A 23,615-nucleotide genomic window follows, 5' to 3' on the forward strand; every position below is an offset into this window, starting at 1 on the left:
GTTACAATGGATTGATGTGCACGGACAATCCATCTTCCTGGGAATGTCAGGGTAGTTCCTAAGGAGTTTCTCTTTCTTATGTGTGCAAAGGCCACTGACTACAGATTAGAATAGGATAGTTTCTGGGAGGAATTAAGGAGGATCAGAGTGGCCCTCTCTGCCCTCCTCTCATAGCTCACTCATCCTTTTCCCTGAGATCAGAGCCACCTTGTGAGCCATGGGTAGGTTTGGACCAAGCCATGTTTACATCTGTGAGTCTGTGGTGTCTAGCATGCTGTCCAGAACAACAGTGTCTGAGGAAATATAATGCCAGCCACACGTCATTTCAACTTTTCTAGTAGCCACTCTTAAAAAAGTAAAAAGAAAGAGGCAGAATTAATTTTAATAATATGTTACTTAGTCTACTGTATTTAAACTATCATTTCAATAAAATAACCAATGTAACATTCTTTTTTCATATTAATCTTTGAGATCTGGTGTGTTTACACTACAGTAGTTCTCAGTTGAGACTAGCCACATGTCAACTGCTCCATAGCCACGTGTGGCTCATATTGGACAGATGGGCTATAGAATATAATAATAGATACACTATTTCAATCACTTTTTCACCTCACATAGTTACTGTGTATGTGTGTGTGTGTGTGTGTGTGGTGAAAACACTTAGGCTCTACTCTCTTAGCAAATTTTATGCAATACAGTATGATTAACTATAATAACCATGCTGTACAAAAATATCCCCAGAACTTATTCATCTTGTACCTGAAAGTTGGTACCCTTTGACCAACACTTACATGAATTAGCTCATTCAGTACTTGGAACAATTCTGTGTGACAGGTGTTATTATCCTCATTTTACAAATGAGGAAATGGAGGACAAAGGGAGATTAAAAAGCTGCCTGAGTTCAAAGCTCATATATGGAGAAGTAGGTCAGACCAGCAAAGGAGTCCATGCTTTTAACCAACACACTGGATACAAATAAGAGAGGAGGTGACCATGATTTTGTGTCAGGTGGCAGTTCACAAAAATATCTTATTTTCCACATGCGTAATGACATAGGCTATTATTTACAATGCAGAAGTGAAAGAAGGCCTTGGGTTCCTGCCTCTCTCCTGTTGCTTGGTCTGCTCCAACTATACCAGTTTGTTTTTAGAATGTTTAATACACTCATTCCAGATACAGGCTATTTGCAATAACTCTTCCCTCCCACCTGGAACATTCTTCCCCAACTCTACCAGTGGCTCACCTCCTTCTTTCATTCAGATTTCTGCTGAGACATCAGCTCTTTAGAGGGATTAACCCTGACCAATTTACCTAACACCCGCTGTCGCCAACTCTGTCACTCTTCTAACCCCAAGCCTGCTTTATTTTTCTTGAGAGCATTTCTCTTCATCATTATTCATGATCTTTTAGGCTGACTAGCTCCACCACTGGAATATAAGCTTCACTAGAGCAGGCACTTTATTTTCTTCATCATTATATCCCCAGTGCCTAAAAACAGTGCCTTGGATGTGGCTGGTGCTAAGTAACTGAAGACGTAAGTAAATGGAATGAAACTGAATTAAATTGTAAGCATATGATAAGGCAAAGTGACGCTGCTATTTCATGCTAATGATTTGTTGTTTCAGTAAAAATGTTTTATCACCCAAGGAATTTGAGGACATCAGATAGACTGAACTGATTGCCCCTGTGCTCCCCCCACTTCAAATTCCCATTACACTTTTGTCTTATTTATTTTCTCCATAGCACTTATCAACTTCGAACCTACTATATACTTATTTATTATGTTCATGACTAGTGGTCTATTTCCCCCAGCCCCTTAGAAAGTAAGATCCACATGGGCAAAGATTTTTGTTTGGTTTGTTCACTCATGAATTCAGAATGCCTACAATGATGCCTGACACTGTGTAGGAACTCAATAAATATCTTAAAGGAATGAAAGAACTAATATTTCTGTAGTAGGGGTGGTAGTATCTCCAGTTAAATATATATGTGATCTTGTCAATTATTGTGTTAGTTTGTATATACAGAAGTCATTATTTGTGGCCTTGTATGTTACTTTTCCATTTCCTACCTGTCTACTCTACTTGACATAATCAAAATTAAAAACACAGTTTAACCAAATAATGCAGGTGTTCTGCGTTAACCAGGTGTTCTGAAAGACTTAGGTTATACCATGACAGGATCTGGCAGCCTAACACCAATGTCTTGGTAGAGCTCAGCAAGCTTGTCACCACACCAGAATAAATGGCCTGTTTACTAACATGCACTTCTGAGCTGTGGTTTGATCCCCTGTATGACCATTTAAGTCCCCAGTAAACCCACTGTAAGTTACAGAGGCCGGTTTTTGAATTAGATGAGATTAATTGCACAATTTAGACATTTTTAGATAATAAGACAAAATTTTTAACAATAAATGTCTCCTTGTTTCATATAAATCTCAACCGTTATATTAATTAGTCCATCATGTGGTTCCTATTTCAAAATTAAAAACCATAACACATACCTGATTGCATCAGTCTGTATTTTTCCAAACTTATTTGCTTTTGTGTTTAGACAGAAGTTCTCAAGATTCATGGAGGCTCCACAGATCCATAGGCATTTATAGCTCATATTTGTTTTGAGAGGTAGACATCTAATTGATAAAATACTGTCTCATAAGTTATAGTTTGGGAAAAATCATCTATGTGCTATAGGAAGGGCTGGTAACCCACTGGACTAAAATATGTCATTAAAGTAATGTTTTATGCTGTATGAAATGGGAAGTTTATGGCTAAACTGCTTATTTGCAAAAAAGCTTATCTGCAATCATTGTGTTCTTTTTTTGTACTCTGAGAAAAGAGCCTTAACTTTTTTGATATATCGGGTTCCTCATCCATAAAGTTGGCATGTTTCTTATTATTTACCCCTAAGACATACCTTAAAAAATATTGTGATGACATATAGTCATTTTTTTTCCTGAAAATAAAGATGCAGTGTGAATAGAAGGGTAGCTTATATGGGTTTTTTTTTTCTTCCTCTTCTCTGTAATGTATGTCTTTGGAGTTCTAGCTGTAAAATATTTATTTTTTTAAAAACCCTTTAGCAAAACTATCTGAATACAATATATTTGTCCTATAAATGCCCCAAAGCCAAGAAATAAAGAAGAATGGCTGAAATTGTAATTCCCTTTGCAGGGACTTTGCTTACTCAGAATTTCTGTTTAAATGACCCGGTGCAGTAAGGGATAGCCATGCCTTGGCAAAACTAAAGACATTGCCAGATAATCTTTCTGCTGATTTGCTCAAATTACTCTAACCTCTGTCCCTGCCCATAACTATGATATTATGAAAGTGTTTGTGGTAAATTCATAAGATTGGTCAAAAACATTAGTTTTTTAAAAAGTAAAAAGAGGTTGCAAAACAATAATAGGAACAAAATAAAAATCTTTCATCTTCATTCTTTTGTCTTTAAAAAACCCTGTGTCCTAGTAACCAACATTTATGGCATGCTTACTGTATGCCTAATTCTATAAGCCCCTTGTGCATGTTAATTTTTGTGATGCCTCCAACAATCCTTTGGGTAGGATCTGTTATTATCCTTATTTTGCAAATAACAAAACAGAAGCATGGAAACGAAATATTAGATAACTTACTCTAGTCACTTGTTTAGGAAATGGTAAATCTGAGTTTTAAACTTTTCTTTTTACAGTCCAATTTATTGTACAGGTTTGCAGAAATGTGATAGTTCACTTTGCAATCTAACCATAGAGGAAACTTCATGTTTTTGTTGATTGGTTCGTGGGTTTTTGTTTTGTTTTGTTTTGTTTTATCTTTTACAATATTTGAGAAGAAAAAGCAAGTTAAAAAGAAAACTCCTTCCAACATTTTTTATATACTGTGTCCCTTCCTTTTAAAAACCACATTAGGAGTTGCTGAATATAACATTTTTTTCATGATTTTTTTTTCTAATTCCAGCAAAGATACTCTATTCCTGGTAAAGAAAACCATGGCAAACTTTTTAGGGTTCTATAGCATTGTCAGGACTTTTTCACTTTTAATAAATGCTCAAAGCTCAGAAGTCTAATCTAGTTTTCCCAAAATATGCTATCCTGGTTGGTTCATGACAGTTATTTCCTGTTAACAGCCAGATTTGGTGATTTAAGCATAAGTTATACTCTACTGTGATAACATAATTATCCCCTTTTATCATTATTGAAAGAAAGGCACACTTTTCCCCTCTAAGAACACAAGTATTGTTACTATATGTGACCATCGAATTATTTTATTTGCTAGAGGAACACTTTGAAAGTCCAATAAAACAGAATTTTAAAAACTAAAAAATGTTTTTACTACCTCTGTTCATTGAGCATGAAAAGAATTAATTGATTACTAGTTTCTGTCAAATATGGGGTCTGTGGCCCACCAAATCTGCATTCCTATATGGCAGCATAGAGCTGAGTAGCAAGTAAAAAGTTAAGTGAATTGGTTTTGTACCCATGTCTCTATTAAAATTTGGAAAACCTAAGACAGCCCAGGTTGGTGCTATGTTTTAAGAAAAAAATAATTCTTGTGCCTAACTTTCTTTCATTTAAGTTACCTGCCTGTCCCCTAGACACATATGAAATTTCAGTGTCTGTGTTAGACAATGTCAGCCGTCAACCTGCACAAAAGTAAGTACTGACACGGGGGAAACACCAACAGGGACTCACTGTCTTAAGGGCCACAGTGTAGAAGCAGGTCTTCTTGGTTCTCACGGCCTCCCAGGCCCCTCTCTCCCTCTGCCTACAGAGTCTAGCACAGTGCCATGCATATCACAGGTGTTCCATAAATAATCAGTCAATCAATCGGTAGTTCTCAGATTTTAGTGCTGTGTGTAAAACACACTTGGGGGCCAGTAAAAACTGTGGATTCCTGGAGCCAAATCTGATTATGAAATCTGCATTTTTTTCAAGCACAGCATGGTAATCCCTAAGTTTTTCTTTGTGACACATCACTTTCAATCATTAGTCTTCCACGCTTGTAATTACTTTGTCTCACTTGTCTATGATTATTTTGACTAACAATGATAATGCCTAATGTGTGTATAGCATACTAAAATTCACTAATACTGGGGGGGAAAATGGTGTGGGGATTACTATCTTTTGAGTGCATATTATATTTAAGGCATGATGCTAGAGTTTTATAGGTGCTTCTTCCTATAAAACCCTGTAAAATAGTTACTATTATCATACCCATTTCTTAGCTGAAGAAACTAAAGTAAGAAGAGGTTAAGCAGTGTGCTGAAGGTCACACAGCTAGTCAAGGGGTAAAGTCAGAACCGGAACCCAAGTTTGTCCATGCTGAAGATCTTGCTCTTGGCTGCAATGTTATCTTGCTTTGCAGGAGCTTTCAGACCTCTTTCACAGTGACCTATAATAAAAAATATGTTTATATCATGATCCACTAAATAAACATATACCCATCTCTTCATACCTACAAATACACAGAGGGGTGTGTGTGTATGTACATATAAACATACATAATAATACTATGTATGATCACTTGACATTTTCTATTTATTCCATTTCATATTTTTAATGGTGGTTTTTAATCCCCTAAATTGAATTCATAATCCTCTAAGGGGTCATGACACACAGTTTGAAAAGCTCAACAGTAAACCTTAAATTCCATAAGAATAGTAAGGAATATTAGATCCTATAGTTTATAGACCAAATGGCCCAAGTGTGTAAGAGAATGACATGTTGAAATTTACTGAGATGAGTAATCATCTTTCAGGCCAGAACTCTCTGACTAATAGTAATAGAAATAGTTGTAATGATTTATTACATGTGTTTTGTGCTTCATAATCTTCCAAAACCTTTTCAGATTCAATATCTCTTTTAATATTCACAAAACTCTATGAGATCTAATATTCACAAAACCCTATCAGATTTAAAACAAAAAGCAACCAACCTGAATAAGGTAATACTATGTCATTTATATCTTATTACTCAATGGAATTTAAGGACTTTAATTTCCATTAGAATAATCTATTGAAGTATACCCATCAGGGAACTCTTAACTTCATAATATCAGTTTATCACATTGTCAAGATTTTGTCTTTTAAAAAATATTTTATTCTAATAAATCTTTCTGCATAATGAAGTAGCATTGCTAAGGGAATAAACATTTTTAACAAATGTAAGTTATTTTTTTTTTACCTTGGAGTGAGAACCCGTTTATTTTCTTATTGTCTTCTGACAATAGTATCAGCAACCTGCCTGCTGAGACACCATAGGGAGATCTTTTGCTGGTAGTTTCTCCTGGTTTCCTTCCCGAATCAGCAGGGCTCACAGGGGCTTGGTAGTATGACCTGTTATAGTCAAAGCTCCCACCTTTCCAGCCTCAACTTTCCCATTGTAGGCCACTTTCACCCTTTTCAGATGGTGTCAGGCAAAGATGCTCGAGGGAGGTCACTGCGGAGGAGACTTGATTTTGGGCCCCTTTCATAAATATGCACTTTGGTGTGACAGGCTTTCTTGCATGCTATTTTGGGTAGGCATTTCCTTCCCATCTCTCCATGGAGAGAGAAAATTAGTTTTGTCAAAGTAATTCTCAATGCATTCATAATCATCAAAGCTTTAATATTCATCTGCTTTTGTGATGTATATTATATTGCTCCCTTGGATTTGTACAAAGAATTTTCTGATATTTTTAATATGGAATCTTCTGAAACCCATCCATCATCCCATTTTTCTAACTCTTACCCATACCTGTATATTGAAGTGTACAAAAGTTGCATGAAGATTGTCGTAAGAGGAAAATATATAAGCTGTTCTTTTCAAAGATGCATCATCTCCTAGATTATTGAAAAATAATTTCTTCTATTATTTCTCTTTGATAATTGGTATAAATCCTTAAAGATCTTATCTTATTTCACAAAGGATAGGCTGTTTTCCCCTAAAATGCATATTTAAAATGTTAGTCTACTCAGGCATAGGCCCTTATGACAAAAGAGACCTTCAAAAGCATTCCGTCACTTACTTTCATTTTACAAATGAGGAAGGTGAGGCCACAGAGTCTTCAAACTCCCAGGTAGCCTTCTTTTCTGCCTACTGCATTGTCAAAAAGCAGAGTCCATGTTTGTAGAATGCCATGAAATTAGTGGGTTTCACATCATAAATATTTGTAACCACAGTATTATTATTGTGCAAAAAAATTCATTGACAGCATCAAAATTCTACCATTAAAAAAAGAGATGCCGTTACACCCACACATGTGTGTGTTCTAAAAGGCTTTCTTTGATTACTGTGTAAATGGTAAATAGAAATCCATATAGTTTCAGGTCTGATTCTACATCTGCTAATTGGATTTCTCTGTATGGATTTAGTAAGCCAATATTCATGTTCTTAAGTAAACATCTCTCTGAATGCATGCATATGACAAGGCTGATTTTTCTTTTAATTGATGGAGTCAATGACTAAATCAGAGGTAAGCCAAGTTTACTTTGCAAAAGTAATCTAGGTTATAATGAAAGGACTTTATACTTATTTTAGTAGCAGCCTTAGAACTAATGGAAGGAAAACAGAAATGTAGAATCCTATAGGTCTTCCAAGGGCAAAAAATTCATCTTTTTCCTGACAGGAATGCCCACATTATTCTAAAACATTCTGTTTTACATCTAATTCCTAGCTGACAAGTGTCCGTTTTTCATGCTTATCCATTCGTCACCCTCGTGTTCTCTCTGCCTGCAAGTCATCCAGCCTGCCTTCTATCACATCTCTCCAAATGATAAAGGATATGCTTAAAATGCTACTCACCCCCTTACAGAGTACCGTGGAGGCATATGAAAGGAGCAGCTGCCATGCTGGACAGCACAATATATTCTGCGCTCTTTACACAACCTGAAAGCTAGAAAAGAGGTTTGGGGCAGGAATTAAAAGGATTTTTCAGGAAGAAGTACTACCTTGTGGGGGGTTAAATGTGAATCATTTTAGAAATTAGATAAAATTTACATAGAGTTTAAAATTAAATAACATCAGAACAACAGAATTATATGGTATTCAGTGATGGTTCAGTTAAACCTGTCTTTTGAAGTACATGACTCTGATGTGTGGTCACCATTCTCAGTTAGGAAATGAGGATTCTCAAAAGGTGTGCCTTCATATGGCAGGAATTTGAAAACTGTGCCCAAAACTATACCATATCCTAAGAAGAATTATAGCCTGCTACATTCAAACCCATCATCCCTTAATGGTGCTGCCGACTTCCGTCACCATAAAATCTTGCAAAAGAGTAGGAGTTCTCCTGATGGTCATTTTCCCAATTCCTGTGCACCCTCAACTCAGCTGGGCTTCTACTCCCCCTTCACTCCTAAATTCCCCAAACTTCTTCTCCTTCTGAGTCCTTTGCTGCATTTGTCCTGTTGGCCTCCCAACTTCTTAAAACTTTATTCTCCTCTTGGCTTCTCTGACACTTGTCTCTTGGTTTTTCTCCGACGTCTTTGTTCACACCATATCATTTTTGCAGGCAGGTTTTCCTCTTGAATGTTGGTGTCCTCTTTTTTTTTTTTTTCCTGCCCTGGTAGTGTCATCTATTTCTAGTGCTTCAGCTGTCTCCTAGAGAACGAAGCACAGATCTTTTACCAGGCCTTCTTTTCCAAACTCTAGACTAGTGGTTCTCTACTTGAGGTGATTTTTCATGTCAGGAGACATTTGGCATTATCTGGAGGCATTTGTTTTGTCATGGCTTGGAAGGGTGCTACTGGTATCTGCTGGGTAGAGTCCAAGGATGCTGCTAAGCAACTTACTGTGCACAGGGCAACCTCACAACAATTATCCAGTCCCAAATGTCAGTCGTGCTGAGGTTGAGAAATCATGATATGGACCTACTGAACTTTTCCACTTGAATAGCCTACAGCTGCACCAAACTGAACATGTACCAAAATAAATTTGCTATCTTTCTCACCACTTTCCTGCCCAATTTGGTATTATTTCATCTAATGATGCTATCAACTTAACAATTGCAGTAGCTAAGAATATAGTATTATCTTTTCCTCTTGTCACTCTCCAAATACCTAGGTCTTCCTCAACATATGATCTATTTATTACTAGAATCTGCTTTCTCCCCTTCCTGTACACTGTCACTAGCTGAGATCAGGACCCCGTCATCCCTCCTGATCTATTCAGATGGGTTCCTAACTACCTTCTGCTTCTTCACCACCACCTCAATCACACCGAGGGCAATATGACATCCTATCTCCCTCCTCTGCTTAAAAGCCTTTGAGGGTTTGCCATGCCTTAGCATGGCAGGAAGGCTTTTCATAAATAGATCTCAGCTTACCGTTCTAGTCTTGATTCTGAATCTTACATATCTTCATCCTAAGTACCTAATAAAGTATCTACCTTAAGGAGATAATTTACAAATGTTAAAGGAATTTGTTTTGACTATTTGGATATATATGTGCCTCACTCTTTCTAATTCTCAATCCTTATTTTGTGATATGCTGGTTAGTTTAACTGAGAGTCAATATGTTATTTGATTTGAGAACTAATTCCAGTCTTTAGGTCTTCACCCTACCCTGCATCAGATGGGAGTTTTTTAGAATCATTTTTCACCAACAAGATCTACCCTGTTAAGAACATTTTATCCCATTAAAGTTGTTCACTGCTGCTATTGCTTTTATTAATATTTGGTGTTTTGCCAAAATTTCGTCTTAATGCAGATTAAAAACAAAGAGAAGCTACTATATGAGAAAAGAAAGAGTAGAAGAAGTTTTAATGTTTCTGTTGAAAGGACACAAATCAACCAAAAGAGATGTGAAGGGATGTGTGGGATAGAAAAATATGTATCAAATCAGCAGGTTCTAACGCAGCATCAATTATTTTGCTGTGAGGCTTTGAGTAATTTGAGAAATGTGTTTCTCATATGTAAAATAAGGACCTGGTTTAGATAACTTTCAAGTTCTGATAACTCTGTGGATTTTAAGTGTTCATTCCTGCAACATACTCAATTTCTTGATAATCAAATTAGAAATGCCCTTCTGACAGAAATTCTGTCACCATTTGTAGAGTCTCTTGTCTTACTTCAGACCCACATAGATCCAGTAATCTTTTCACAACCCTTAAGCTCTTGAAGGTTTTTTTCTGCCAAGAAATTCAACCAAATGGCAAATATATGACAATGAATTTTTTTCTCACTGCATTTTCCAAGTGGTGCTTTCTAATAGCTCCTTGAAAGACATTAGAGGCACACCTCCAGAGTCTTCAGATTTCCACTCATTAGTTCAGTAGGATGAAATGGTGCTTTTAGATTCTGAAGTCGTTGCTGGGGACATGGGATGAAAGGAAAGAGGCATTAACTTTTTACTAAAATCAACTGGGTAAAATTCCAATAACTTTTAATGGGAAGGAGCTGAAGAGTACATGTATGAAATAATTTTTTTGCTTTGCTTTAAAAAAAAAAAGCTCCTTCAAAGCTCTGTGACTGACTCATGTACTTTTTAGCTTTGGTGTTTAAAATGACAAACTGGTTTCTAACATTTTCATGTCCATCAATAGCAGTTTTTAAAATTGTACTGCATATTGCTGTAGCAACTATAACTATATAAATCAGGGGTCCCCAACCCCTGGTCCGTGGCCTGTTAGGAACCAGGCCGCAGAGCCGGAGGTGGGCAGCGAGTGAGCAAAGCTTCATCCACGGCTCCCCGTTGCTGGCATTACCGCCTGAACCGTCCCTCCCCCGCCAACCCTCCCGCGACCCTGGTCCGTAGAAAAACTGTCTTCCACGAAACCGGTCCCTGGTGCCAAAAAGGTTGGGGACCGCTGATATAAATACATAATTAGATTCTTGGTATATTTGAGCAGAAATGACTGTTTAATCTTCTAATTGCAGAATGGTCACCTAATTACATATTGAGATATTTCTGGACTCATCCCAATAGTTACTCTTTTCCCTGTCTTGTGTTTGAGACACCTCAAGAAGCTATAGTCATTCTTTCAGGACTCCAGCATTCTGTTTTTCACTCTGAACAGAAACTTGCTTTTGAGTTATTTATCAAAAGATCTCAGAGTTATTACAACTTCAATAGTATCTATTGGGAAGAAAGAAAAAATAAGAATATACCTAAGAGACTTTTTGAATAAGCATCATGACAATGGGATTCTCTTGATTAAAAATGTGATCATTATAGTTGATTATTAAGAAATAGTAAGGAAATGCAACGAATGAGTTTCACTAATTGTTAGAATGAGGATCTCCAAAGCATTCCAGTGAAGATTAAAGTAGGAACAGTTAATAGCCTCCAAGTTTCATAATTTCCAGTACACAGAATATAATCACCCACATTATGGTACAGTACTAACATGATTAAAAAATACAAAGAAACATCAAATAAGAAGCTGCAGAATGTTTATTGTACTTCCAATAAATGAATAAATGTTAATTAGTTTTGTCTTATATTTTGTTGCTGGTGCTTTCCAGATCTGCGGAAGACATTTGAGCAGGAACCCCTGGGAAAGGAAGTATCCTTGGAACAGGAAGTCTTGCTCCAGTGTCGACCACCAGAAGGGATCCCAGTGGCTGAAGTGAGTAGCAAAAATGCTTCACATTTAGCAATTGGCACTTAAGTTATTCTAACAGAGACCTAGTCCATGGCTAATGGTGCAGTGAATTAGGGTATGGCATGATGAATGGTTGGTAATGGAGTCCTAACTGCTTGCTACTGGCAAAATAGATTGATTGGGAACTGATTAATGACTTGGAGTCAGTTAGAATGCCCCACTGGACAAAGCCACAGGCAGCTTGGTTTAATTTTGTCATTGTCTTTTAAGAAATCAGAAACACTGTTTTATTTTATCTGGCACTAATCATAGAGAAAGGTGGTAGGACTTAATAATGTGCCATCAATTTTATTATTTTTCTTGATACTATGCAAAAAATGTAAGAAAGGCATGTGTGTGTGTGTGTGTGTGTGTGAGTGAGCCTGTGCACTCCGCGTATATATTTCCTGCTCTGTGATATATTTATGGACATACCTAAAAGCCATAGCCACACACCATGAATAAAAACATGTTTGAGGAATGTCAGTTAGTTTCATCCTGTAAGCTTTCCATTAGCTCTTTATTTTCATTTTCTGTTTTTGGTGAAACAAAGCCTATTGATAGTTAATGAAATATTACAAATCAGATTTATACCATGACTTTTTATTAGCACCAAACAATAAAATGCCCATTTTTCTGTCACAGTCATCCATATCTCCAATGTATCAATGCAAAGACTCTAAGTGGCACTCTTAATGAAATTTCCTTTTTCCTTTGAAAGAAGAGAGCTGTTTTTTGCCTTGTTCCTGGCATCCCATGGCACTTTCTAGCACTGTATCAGAGACTTTGTATGATTATTGCTGTTTCATCCAGCCACTCCAAAACCTTATCTTCCAACACTGACACACAATATGATTTATTGTGATTATAAAGGAGGCAGCTCTTCTCTATTCAATATTTCCTTTCACTTAGGACAATAAGTGCATCTGTTTCCTTAACTGTATTTCTAAAATTCTAATGCAAACCTCCACCGTTAAACTACCTTGAAGACCAAAACATATCCTGAGTAACATAGGTATCCATAGACTCTTCTTGACTTGATGTTTCTTAAAGAGAGCAAATCCCTGCAGAGATTTGCAGTGAAGAGATTCTATAATGTCTTCATTTTTTTGGTCTCCTCAGCAAAGTGGTTCACTTTGTTAAGGAGTAAAGATTCAAGAGTGCAAACTAATTGGCTGTGAATTTTATCTGTATCATCACTGGGGAAGAGACCAATTAACACTTGGCAAGCTCAAAAATCATATACCCATTTGACATTCACAGAACTATAATGTGAATTTTTTTTCTTTTTTTTGAAGTCAAGAGAGAGATCAAACACACATGCTTGAGAGCAGGCTAATAAACTCCTGTGTTGATTATTTTCGGCACCCTTAGAATCACCAAGATCAGAAATCTAATGAATACCTTAATGTGACACGTTACAACTGTCATTTGCTCAAGAGGGGCAGATAAATTAAAGAAGGGATGAAATGTAACGTGGTGAGTTAAGGGATTATAAGATTGTTTTAATTTAATGATATATATATTCATCATTTAATATTTTATTTATTTATCTGAGGAATTTAAAAGCATGAAAATAGCATAAAATGGAATATTGATCTTAAAAGGAAACCAGCAGGGGCTTCCCTGGTGGTGCAGTGGTTGAGAATCTGCCTGCCAATTCAGGGGACACGGGTTCGAGCCCTGGTCTGGGAAGATCCCACACGCCGCGGAGCAACTAGGCCCGTGAGCCACAACTACTGAGCCTGCGCGTCTGGAGCCTGTGCTCCGCAACGGGAGAGGCCGCGACAGTGAGAGGCCCGCGCACGGCGATGAAGAGTGGCCCCCGCTTGCCGCAACTAGAGAAAGCCCTCGCACGGAAACGAAAACCCAACACAGCCAAAAATAAATAAATAAATTAAAAAGAAAAAAAAAAAAAAAGGAAACCAGCAGGTAAAACTCTCATGTTTTACTCTAAACAAAATCAGTCCTTAAGACATCAGGCCATGCTGACAAGGATTTATGCTTCTTTTGTATGCAAGGCAAATGAATCTGAAAAACTCAGTAAATGCTCACCAAATACATAGTTGACTGATTCAATTTATCTTTGTTTAATAAGTATCTATCTAGCATCATTGAATAAGTAGTCAAGTTCATTCTTTGCAGAATATCAGGAGACAATAATTTCCTTCCCATAAAAGTCAGTAGGTTTCCAAAGAGCTCTACTAATCTTAAGTTACAGAAGCTTCACCTTTGGTGCAAATAATGGCACAGGCATATCTGAGGTAATAAATAACATTTAATTTTCTCCCCTATTTTGGCTTTAATTTCTGCTACAGAACGTTAAACTAATTTCCTTTACAGAACTCTAGGTTTAAACTCAAGTGTCCCCATTTTTAAGTCTTGGACTTTAGGCAAGGTATTTCAGCTCTCGCTATCTAAGTTTCCTCAATTAAATTACAAAATGGAGATAATAATGAATGGTGTCTCTCCAGAATGTAGCCGAAGGTTAAATGAGATGTATGCAAATCACTTAGACCATGTAGAAGCACTCAATAGCATTATCAGTGCTATTAGTATATCACCTGTTGATTCACAGAAGACTCAGTTCGACCTCTTGAATTCAGAGCGGCTACTGAGCACAGTGCGGCTCTGTTGGGCGCTGTAGGGTGTGCAGAGATGAAGCTTCTGCCCTACGAAGAATCACAGAGATGCCACAGAGATGCCCTCCTGTGTCTTCTAGCCAGTTACTTTGTTAGAGTCCATAAATGCTACGAATGAAGATAACGTTTGAGGTTTAAAACAAGGAAATTCCCTTATTTATGTAACATATTTACTTTACAGATGACTTGTTGACATGAATATCTACAGCAAGTCCTGATGTGCTGCTGTCCTTACTCTGATTTTTCAAGTTGTCCGTTTAGTCATAATGGACCCAAGACATTGGACCAGACTTCATATTTTCTCCCAAAGAGGAAATTTGGGCTGGGGCTACTGTTGGTAGTTCTCCTTTTTCCAAGCCAAAGGAAAGAGAGGGACAAAGAAAGTGTCAGAGGAGGAAGAGGCCAACCCAGGATTCCTTATATGCTCTCTCTCCAGGTGGTAACAGTTTTGACTAAGAACTCCTCTCAGTACTTATTGGTTAAGAAAAAGAATATGTCAGTTATTAAGTAGCAGATGCAGAACTGTTCAGTATTTGACATCTGGTATGAATGAACCAGTATAACTACCTGAACATCAGCCCCTAGGTACCCTGATTTTTTACAGCTCCAACTATTATCTGTGTTGAAATGTATCTGTTTACTACTGTCCTACCTGATTAGACTGGGATGAAATAAGGAACAAAACGGGATTTTTGTTCATGTTTCTCTCTAACACCAGCAGACTGTAGGTTGCATAGTAGATTCTCTAAGTATATTTAACTAAATGAAATAAAGAGTCCCTGTTGGATGTGACACAGAGGCTGCACCTCAGGAAATGGAACTTCTCAGAGAAAGGATGTTTGTCACCTCTGAAGACGCATACTGAGAGAACTCAGTGAGGGTGTTGTAAGGGAATCTATCAGTCTAGTGAGAGAGTTACTTTAGTTCAAGGACTGTAGGGCAGGTTAATAATAATTCTATTTAAATTAAAAGTAGACTAGGTGAAAGAAAGAATAACAAATCCCAGAAATACTCTAAAATGGTATTGCTCAGTATTTTTAATACCTCTTTTGCTAGGATCAAGCCAAAAATATAATGCTTTTCTCCCATGTCTGGGGAGGCATTTCCCTGCCTTTTGGCAGAAACCCGCCATCTCCCCAAAGAAACCAGAAAATTAATATGCCCATGCACGGGTGCTGGGTTGCTCCAGTGGCATAACAGCAGCACTCTATGAAATGAATCCCTCTTTGCTCATTTTAGTTTCTGCCTGGAAAATGTTGCTGTCATATGGTGAGCCAGAAATGTACTCAGAGATGCTTTATTTCATCAGATTATCTCTTTTGGAGAGTACTGGTATCAGAACATCAGTGGATACAAGATTTGTTGGCATGGCAGAAGGAGCAAAGCTGAATTTTTCACTAAAACAAACCTGTGATTTGTTTCACCTTAAACAGGGGGATAATTGCTCCTCTAATTATAATCGAACTATTTCTCATAGGAGTCTAATTGGAGGAACAGGGCACAATGTTCAACATATTGACCCAGTTGTGCTTAAAAACCGTCATCTTACTTATCCACATTTGCACCTCTAATTAGCAAGTGGGAAAATATGGGGTGAAGTGCAAAAGAATAGATTATTTTGCTGAGTTTAGTCTTGCTAAACAGGAAAGAGATTTTTTTAAAGCAGCATCAGCTTTATCAGGGGAAAAAGCTGCTGGCAGCTGGAGGCCTCACCAAATGTACAGCATCAGGTAGCTCTCCAGCTAATTGATTATTAATATGGCCAATGAACATTTTGTTTCATGAGAGGAGTGCATGTTTTGATGCCCTTCCCTCATAGTTGGAACTTCGTGTCGACGCATTTCCATGCAGGTGCATTTTCTCCCAAGCTATGCTTTATATTCCTTGCAGACAAAAAAGGTTTAGAGAGAGAAGAAGAGTTTGAATACTGATTTGGAGGGAGACATTGCTTTCAGTGCCCAGTGATATCTGCTGGAATTTTCTCCTAGCATGTGTGTAGCAACAAGAAGGGGTTTTGCTTATGAGATGAGTATCAGCCTTACAAACAGGTTTGCCACAAGTATCAGGTTCCCTGACTGGTAGTCAGCTTGCAAGCTTTGCATTGGTCCAGTCAATACTTGCCAACGTCATCTCTTTATTTTGGCCACTTGATATGTTTTTCTGCCAATGTAAATAATATGCCTCTAATAGTTATGCACAGGGAGCACCACAGCACAGATAACTTTGTGAACCAAGTTAAAAATTATAATAAAATTAAACACAGGAATAAATAATAAACCTCTGATTTATAATAGATTTGTGGCTTGACTTCTGCATATACACAGTGGTTCCTTTGAGCCTACAGTACAAAATCCCGTTTTTATTTTTAATCACTAATTCATTTATTCAAGAATATTAATTGTCCACTCACCGTGTGCTGGATACTCTTCTAGTTAAAGGAGATACTTGTCAGTCAAAGTCCCTAAAGGGTAACAAAACCATAAACAAGAATAAAAATAAAAGAGCAAGATATTGTCAGATAATTGCAAGTTAAAGGAAGTAAGACAAGGTCATATCTGAGAGGTTGACGGTTGTTGGGGATCAGGAGTCACTTTAAAGTTCAAGGAGAATCTATCTGAAGAAATAACATTTGAGCTGAGATCTGAATGACAGGAAAGAGCCAGACTTGAAAAGATCTGGGTCAGGAAGCTCCAGGTAGGGGAGCAGAATACCTCAGAATGTGGTTATGGTTTAAAAAGGAGGCCAGTGTCTCTGAGACACAGTGAGCCATCAGGAGGGCAGGAAGCCCTTCAGTCAAAGGGTTAGGATGAGCTTGGGGACTAACACGTGGTAATGGTAAGGGATTTGGAATTGTTTCTGAATATATGCAGAGTCATTGGAGATTTTAAGTAAGGAATTGTCATGACCTGATATATATTTATTTCGAAGATCATTCTTGCTGCTCTAGGGAGTATAGATTTTAGAAGTGTAAAAATGGAAACAGAGACACCATTTAGGAGATCTTGCCTTACTTCAAGTAAGAGAAGATAGTTGATGGTCTTAGGGTAGAAGTAGAAGAGAGAGAGAAAGGTGGAGAAATAAAGGATATATTTTAATTCCTGTGGGAACAGAAAGTTCTGAAGTTGGATTTTAAATCTGATTTTATTAAATGAATAAAATCTAGAAAATATTTGGTCCTTCAGAAGAAAGTGAAATCTTCCATGCTAACAGTCAGCAAACCCAGTAGAGTGAGCTTTTCTTAGCTGACCTAAAATCAGTGGTCAGTAGACTTCAACTGTTTTCAAATACATTCTTTCTCTCTCAGTGATGCTTCAGCAACAGGCAGTGACCTAGCCCGAGTACATAATCGCAGGGCAGGAGGGTCTTTTATTTCCACAGCCTTTATTTCATGAAAAAAAAGTTTTTTTCTTGGGTAAGTTCTTTGCTTTGAAATTTCTTTCAATGATTCTTCATATGCCTAGAGGCACTATTTATTGTAAACTGATTGTGGATGAAAAATGACAGTCATAGCAAAAAGCAAAAAGCCAGTGTTTTGTTTTGTTTTTTAAATTTTATTTATTTATTTATTTATGGCTGTGTTGGGTCTTCATTTCTGTGCGAGGGCTTTCTCTAGTTGCGGCAAGTGGGGGCCACTCTTCATCGTGGTGCGCGGGCCTCTCACTATCGCGGCCTCTCTTGTTGCGGAGCACAGGCTCCAGACGCGCAGGCTCAGTGGTTGTGGCTCACAGGCCCAGTTGCTCCGCAGCATGTGGAATCCTCCCAGACCAGGGCTCGAACCCGTGTCCCCTGCATTGGCAGGCAGACTCTCTGCCACTGCGCCACCAGGGAAGCCCCAAGCCAGTGTTTTTTAAAGGTGGTCAGACTTAGCAAGAGTCCCAGCACCCTTAATTGCTAAATATGAGGAAATGCTGAGAGTTACTTAACCTGAAAGGCAAGTTTATAGTAAAGACTGGTTAGGAACTATCTCAGGACTAATCAATTTATAGTCCTTTTGCCCTGGAAAATTTAGCATTTTAAGGACATTTCAGTGCCATTTTGCTCCCTTGTAAGATATTATCAGATAGAGTCATTCTACTTTGGGCTCTTTTGGTGGTTGTCACTATTAATTCACTTATCAACGTGCTTTCATCTCCTCATAGTTGAATTTAAGGCTTTAGAAATGTTAAGTTTTCAGATTTCAATACAAGTTCACCTCTACAGCGTGGTCTGCACACATTCAACTCTCAAAAGCAATGAGCCAGACATATGTGCAATTAAGGAGGTGTTTCCCCAGCAGGAAAACAACATCCCTTTCTTAGCAAATTCCTTCCCTTTGCAGAAGTTGCAACAACTGAGCAAAATGTCACTCCAGTTTCTGTAAGGTTACTAACCACGTCCCTACGCAGTGAACCAATCCCTGAGACGCTGAGGCTTGCAGCTGAGAAGAGTTTGCTCACAAGGCAGCCAACTAACAAGATGGAGAACAAGTCTTAGTTCCGCCTCCCCGAGGTCAGGGGGGTTGGGATACTTATGGGATAACCAAGGCGGTCTTAGGCTGGGGAAAGCTGATTGGAGGTGGGAAAAGGCGAGGAAGTGGGTGTACTGCGCAGGCGCATCTCCGTGCGCCGCTGCTGCCTGTTCGCAGTGGAGGCGCCCAGCGTGAGCGGAGGGTACGTTTCCAGGCTTCTGAAGTCAACAGGCCACTCATCGCCTAAAAAACTGGCCTCAGGCCCAGCTTTAGGGTCAGGGGTCCCAAGCAGCCTTAGCCGCTCGCACTGGGCCGGAGCTGACTTCAAGTTCCTGTGGAACAACTGGACTGAGTGGAAGCTGGAGAGGTATGTGATTAAAGAGGTGAAAAAAGAAAGAAATACTAAAACGGGCTTAATCAGTGAAGGAGTTTACAAGCAAAGGGGTTTGGACAAGCTGTTGCCGTATCTGCGGTTCTGTAAGATAAGCTCAAGAATTTCTATTAGTTATCAGCTGTTAAGTCTGTGGGACATGGTTTCATTTTTACTTGCTTTTTTTTTTTTTTTTAATCCTTTGGCTATTTTTTTTGGGGGGGTACAGTTGTCTAAAGATATAATTTCAACTTGCTTGAAGTCCAATTCTTTTTACAGTATAAAAATACAAATACTTTCACAAAGCTACTGAAAGGCACAAAGTATATTGGACAGTGGTCAATGCCGAAGTGAATGAGTGTCTTACTGCTGTTGCCAATCTGAGAAGCAAATAGCTGCATAAACAAAGTAGCCTTCTATTCTTGACAAGAGACAGCATCTAGAACAGTGTCTCCACAATGGACCTGGGGTTGGGGAGAGTTTCTTTGTACACTTTTTTTTTTTTTAACAGCGTTTTGATTCTTGTCTTTTAAGGTACTTTTTACCTACAACTTTAATGGGTAAATAACATTCATTTGCATTCTATAATGAAGACTTTCTTGGTTGGTCATATGAGACACCTGTTGTCAGTGTGAGACACCAGCAGGAAATAATTCTGTGATTTCGAACTCTGAAGCAATGGAGCTAAATCCTACCTGGTGAAAGTCTACAGAAGGCTTATTAGCTAGAGGTATCGTTTAGCATTGTGAAGGCTTTACTATTCAAGGTGCGATGCATACATTATCTGTACTGACTTGACCTGGGAGCTTCTTAGAAAGGCAGAATCTCAAGCCCCATCCAGGGCACTTAATCAGAATCTGCATTTCAGCAAAATTATCAGAACCAGTCTGCAATATAGTGTTCAAACTAGGATGCACATTGGGATCACCTGGGAATCATTAGAAAATACTGATGCTTATAGCCCACGCTAAAGATACTGATTTAATAGGTATTTTATGCAGCCTGGGTTATCACTATTTTTAATAGGTTTTTAATAGCTCCGCAGGTGATTCTAAAATTCAACAGTTTGAGAAACACCCGTCTAAAGGGCAAGGTTAAAACAAACGAATACAGGAAAAGCTTCAAACTTGTGACTTCTAAACCATTCAGTAAAACTTGGCCAACTCCCAGCTTCTAGCTAATGCTTCTTCTAGAATCTTGGCTTGGCTGAGTGTGCATTTGATAATTGCCCCATAATTGCTTTTCACATTTATTTGATTAATGTACCTGCATACAACAATTCTAGGCTGAATCTCCATTTTCTTAGGTGTACACGTGCTTCTCAACTCTGTTGTGTCATTTTCAACCTCAGTGTTGGGACTTGAGGGACTCCAGTTTGAGTTTAGCAGATTAACCTTTCTGATTGACGTGGATTTTTCTAGCTAATGCTTGCTGGACTCACTTTTCATATTGGGTGGCATGTGGCAATTTCCCTTTGTTAATTAGAACAAATGTGCCAATTATGTTAATGTTTCTCCAGATACCAATCAGTTAATAATTAGATGCAACACATCTGTCTTTCACAGGGGAGTAGAATAGAAAACTACAGGGTGCTTTGCTCTTTATTATTGACATATATGATTAGATTCCTTAGCCAATCACACGGTTAACAAGTTCATGTATCAAAAGGGCAAAGGGTGACAATAGCTACTTGGGGGTCTGAGCACCTCTCCTTGTTAGCAATTTCCTGACGGAAGTATGACTGTCTCTAAAGGATCTCTGCAAAGAATTTAAGTGGTCTGTCTTTCCTTTTTTTTAAAAAATAAATTTACATTTCCTCATCAGTAAAATGCAGGTTTGTCATTTACCCTGAACTACAGAAAGAAACAAATTCTTAAGAAGAAGTAATTACAACTCTCAAAAAGAATTCAGCTTAATTGATGTGAAAGATCACACTGAAAGAAACCACAAAATTTAGCCTATAGGATTATATCAAAGGTATTGTAAACATGTGTAAATCACCATTGGATTTATAATTTGTTACAGTTTCTGCTTATATGTCTCCCTGTGTCTTAACTTTGGAGCTTTCTGAGTAATGGAAGAAAATTGATTTTGCTTCTTTTGTTTTATTGGTATTTGCGGTTCATACTTGGCAGGGGTTTAGAGAGAAGTAGTTGTAGCCAAATTATTTCATAATGTGAGTAAAGCCTCTACCCTTGTGTTGACTCTGGCAGTGTGGAGAAGAGACTTATGAAACCAACACGTTAGCCTTCTTGAAGGTAGTCAAAACGTATCCTAACCACTTTTCAGATAAAGCTTTTTGTTTAGTTTAGAATTTAAAGTATATGCACTCTAGCAAATGTGGTTTACATTCCTAATGTTTGATAATATTAAACTATATACTTTTGTCATCTAAAAGTAAAACATTATCATTGTTTTTATAATGTCTATATTTTTGTGGTTCCAAATATATTGTCAGTATTGTTCTTTTATAAACAGTTGGCCAGACAAGAAGAATGAATTTCAGATTATAAATTCTTTTTTCTTACTGTGACACTTAAAACAAAGGAACAACTGAGCAGACATTTAATATATTTGGAAATAGTTGTGCTTGCTAATACTAGTGCCAGACATTTCTAGAAAGCCCCTAATACATGAATCATCCTGCGATATGTTCCTTTTGCCCAGGGGGTTGGAAGGGATGAGGCAACAAGGAAGTGGATATGGTTGTGGATTTATTTTTATTACATCATGCTGCCCCAAATATTTGTCTTTTATTTTATTTTATTATTATTTTTTTATTTTTTATAATTTATTTTTGGCTGTGGTGTGTCTTCGTTTCCGTGCGAGGGCTTTCTCTAGTTGCGGCGAGCGGGGGCCACTCGTCATCGCGGTGCGCGGGCCTCTCACGATCGCGGCCTCTCTTGTTGCGGAGCACAGGCTCCAGACGCGCAGGCTCAATAGTTGTGGCTCACGGGCCTAGTTGCTCCGCGGCATGTGGGATCTTCCCAGACCAGGGCTCGAACCCGTGTCCCCTGCATTGGCAGGCAGATTCTCAACCACTGCGCCACCAGGGACGCCCTTGTCTTTTATTTTTTAATAGTAAAACATGAACAGAGTTAGGTTTGAAACAATTTTAGTAGTAAGCCGTGAAATAAATTACTGGATATAAGTAATTTTTAGAAAATAATTGTCTTGTGTAAATGGGTCCCCCACTTTATATACTCTTAACATTGGAAGTTTTGGAATCTGTTTTAGGTAGCCTAGTTTTATGATGTTTAATCAGAGAGGAGGAAAGTGAATAAAGGTGAGAAAGTGAGTATAGGAAGTCAAGATTAAATGTGAGGATTATTTACCCCATCTGGAATGTTAATCCACTTTTCTCTGTGTTTGCTGATGATATAAATCAAAAATTAAATTTAAAATGAAAAATAAAGTATTCAGGGAAAAAATAATAGAACTTTTGAAACATGAATGTTGTTGAATGTTCAAGGAGCTGCTCAGAAGAGATTATGCAAGCCTGAGCCATTGAAAAATGATCTCCATGTTTTTCTGCAAAACTTCTCTTCCCCTGACAGCCCTTATATAGCCAATAGTTCTGAATTTTATAAAATATCAGTAACAATAAAACTGTAAAACCATGCATGTAAGAACCATAAAAAAAGTTGATCCTTAAATCACACAACACGCAGGGTGGGATGGCAGTTTTACACACCTTTTCTGGGAACACACAGTATGGGGTCAGTGTACTCTAGTCCTAAAACTTATAATGAAACTGGGACTCACTCGTCTTCATTAATAAAATCATATTGGGCACAACATTGTAAATCAACTATACTCCAATAAAAATTAAAAAAAAATCATATTGGGGATTTCAGAACTCTGTGCCAGGTTGAAGGCATCACTAGGACTGAAAAACCTAACTGTTGGAGGGATTTCTAAATATTTTATCCTCTTACTGTCCTTACAATATAAGATCTGGGAAGCAGTCCTCTTATAGGATGGCTAGAAATATGACATCTCTTCTGGTACATAACACTAGGAGAGATTGAGCTTGTAAATAAGGAGAAACTTTCCTCACCAGGAGAGTTTTATGAATGAAGTCTCATAAACCCACACCAATAGTCCTATGTAGTGGAAAATTGAAAGATTTCTCCCAGTTTTTTTTTTTTTCCCCCTGATTGGTATTATGAATATAGAGGTATGTACTTCTTAATAAAGACTGAGGAACACTGAATCATCAACATTTAAAATACATTTCATGCAGATATAGTTCTGTTTGGGATAAACTTAGGGAAGAGGCGATTAAATTAAATTTATTGACTGTCTCCTAATTCTAAGTGCTTTACCTTCCATATTTCATTAAATCCTCCTACAACCCTGGGAGGGATGGTCTCTCCCTTTGCACAGGTGAGGATTGTGATTCTAGGAACTCAGAGCCTACAAGGTTGCAGACTCAGCAAGTGTGGGAGCCAGAATACAGAGCCAAGTCTAGCCAACTCCAAAGCCCATGTTTTCCCCTGCAACAAAAAATGTTTTATTGACTGTATGTTTTTGAAATTTAGTTCATTAAAATGACACAAATTGTGTGTAGCCTTATTTGATCAGTTTTCATAAATT

The 23,615-nt window shown here is 37.9% G+C and overlaps 1 protein-coding gene across 1 annotated transcript in view; it reads left to right on the forward strand.

Moving 5' to 3' along the window:
* UNC5C (unc-5 netrin receptor C) overlaps nt 1–23,615 on the forward strand; it is a 393,314-nt gene that overhangs the window by 267,131 nt on the left and 102,568 nt on the right. Inside the window, exon 4 of the mRNA XM_061191703.1 lies at nt 11,439–11,542. Within this exon, the coding sequence (XP_061047686.1) occupies nt 11,439–11,542 (104 nt within the window). The remainder of the gene's footprint in view (nt 1–11,438; nt 11,543–23,615) is intronic.

The sequence above is a fragment of the Eubalaena glacialis genome, chromosome 5 (genome assembly GCF_028564815.1).
Source record: "Eubalaena glacialis isolate mEubGla1 chromosome 5, mEubGla1.1.hap2.+ XY, whole genome shotgun sequence".
NCBI lineage: Eukaryota > Metazoa > Chordata > Mammalia > Artiodactyla > Balaenidae > Eubalaena > Eubalaena glacialis.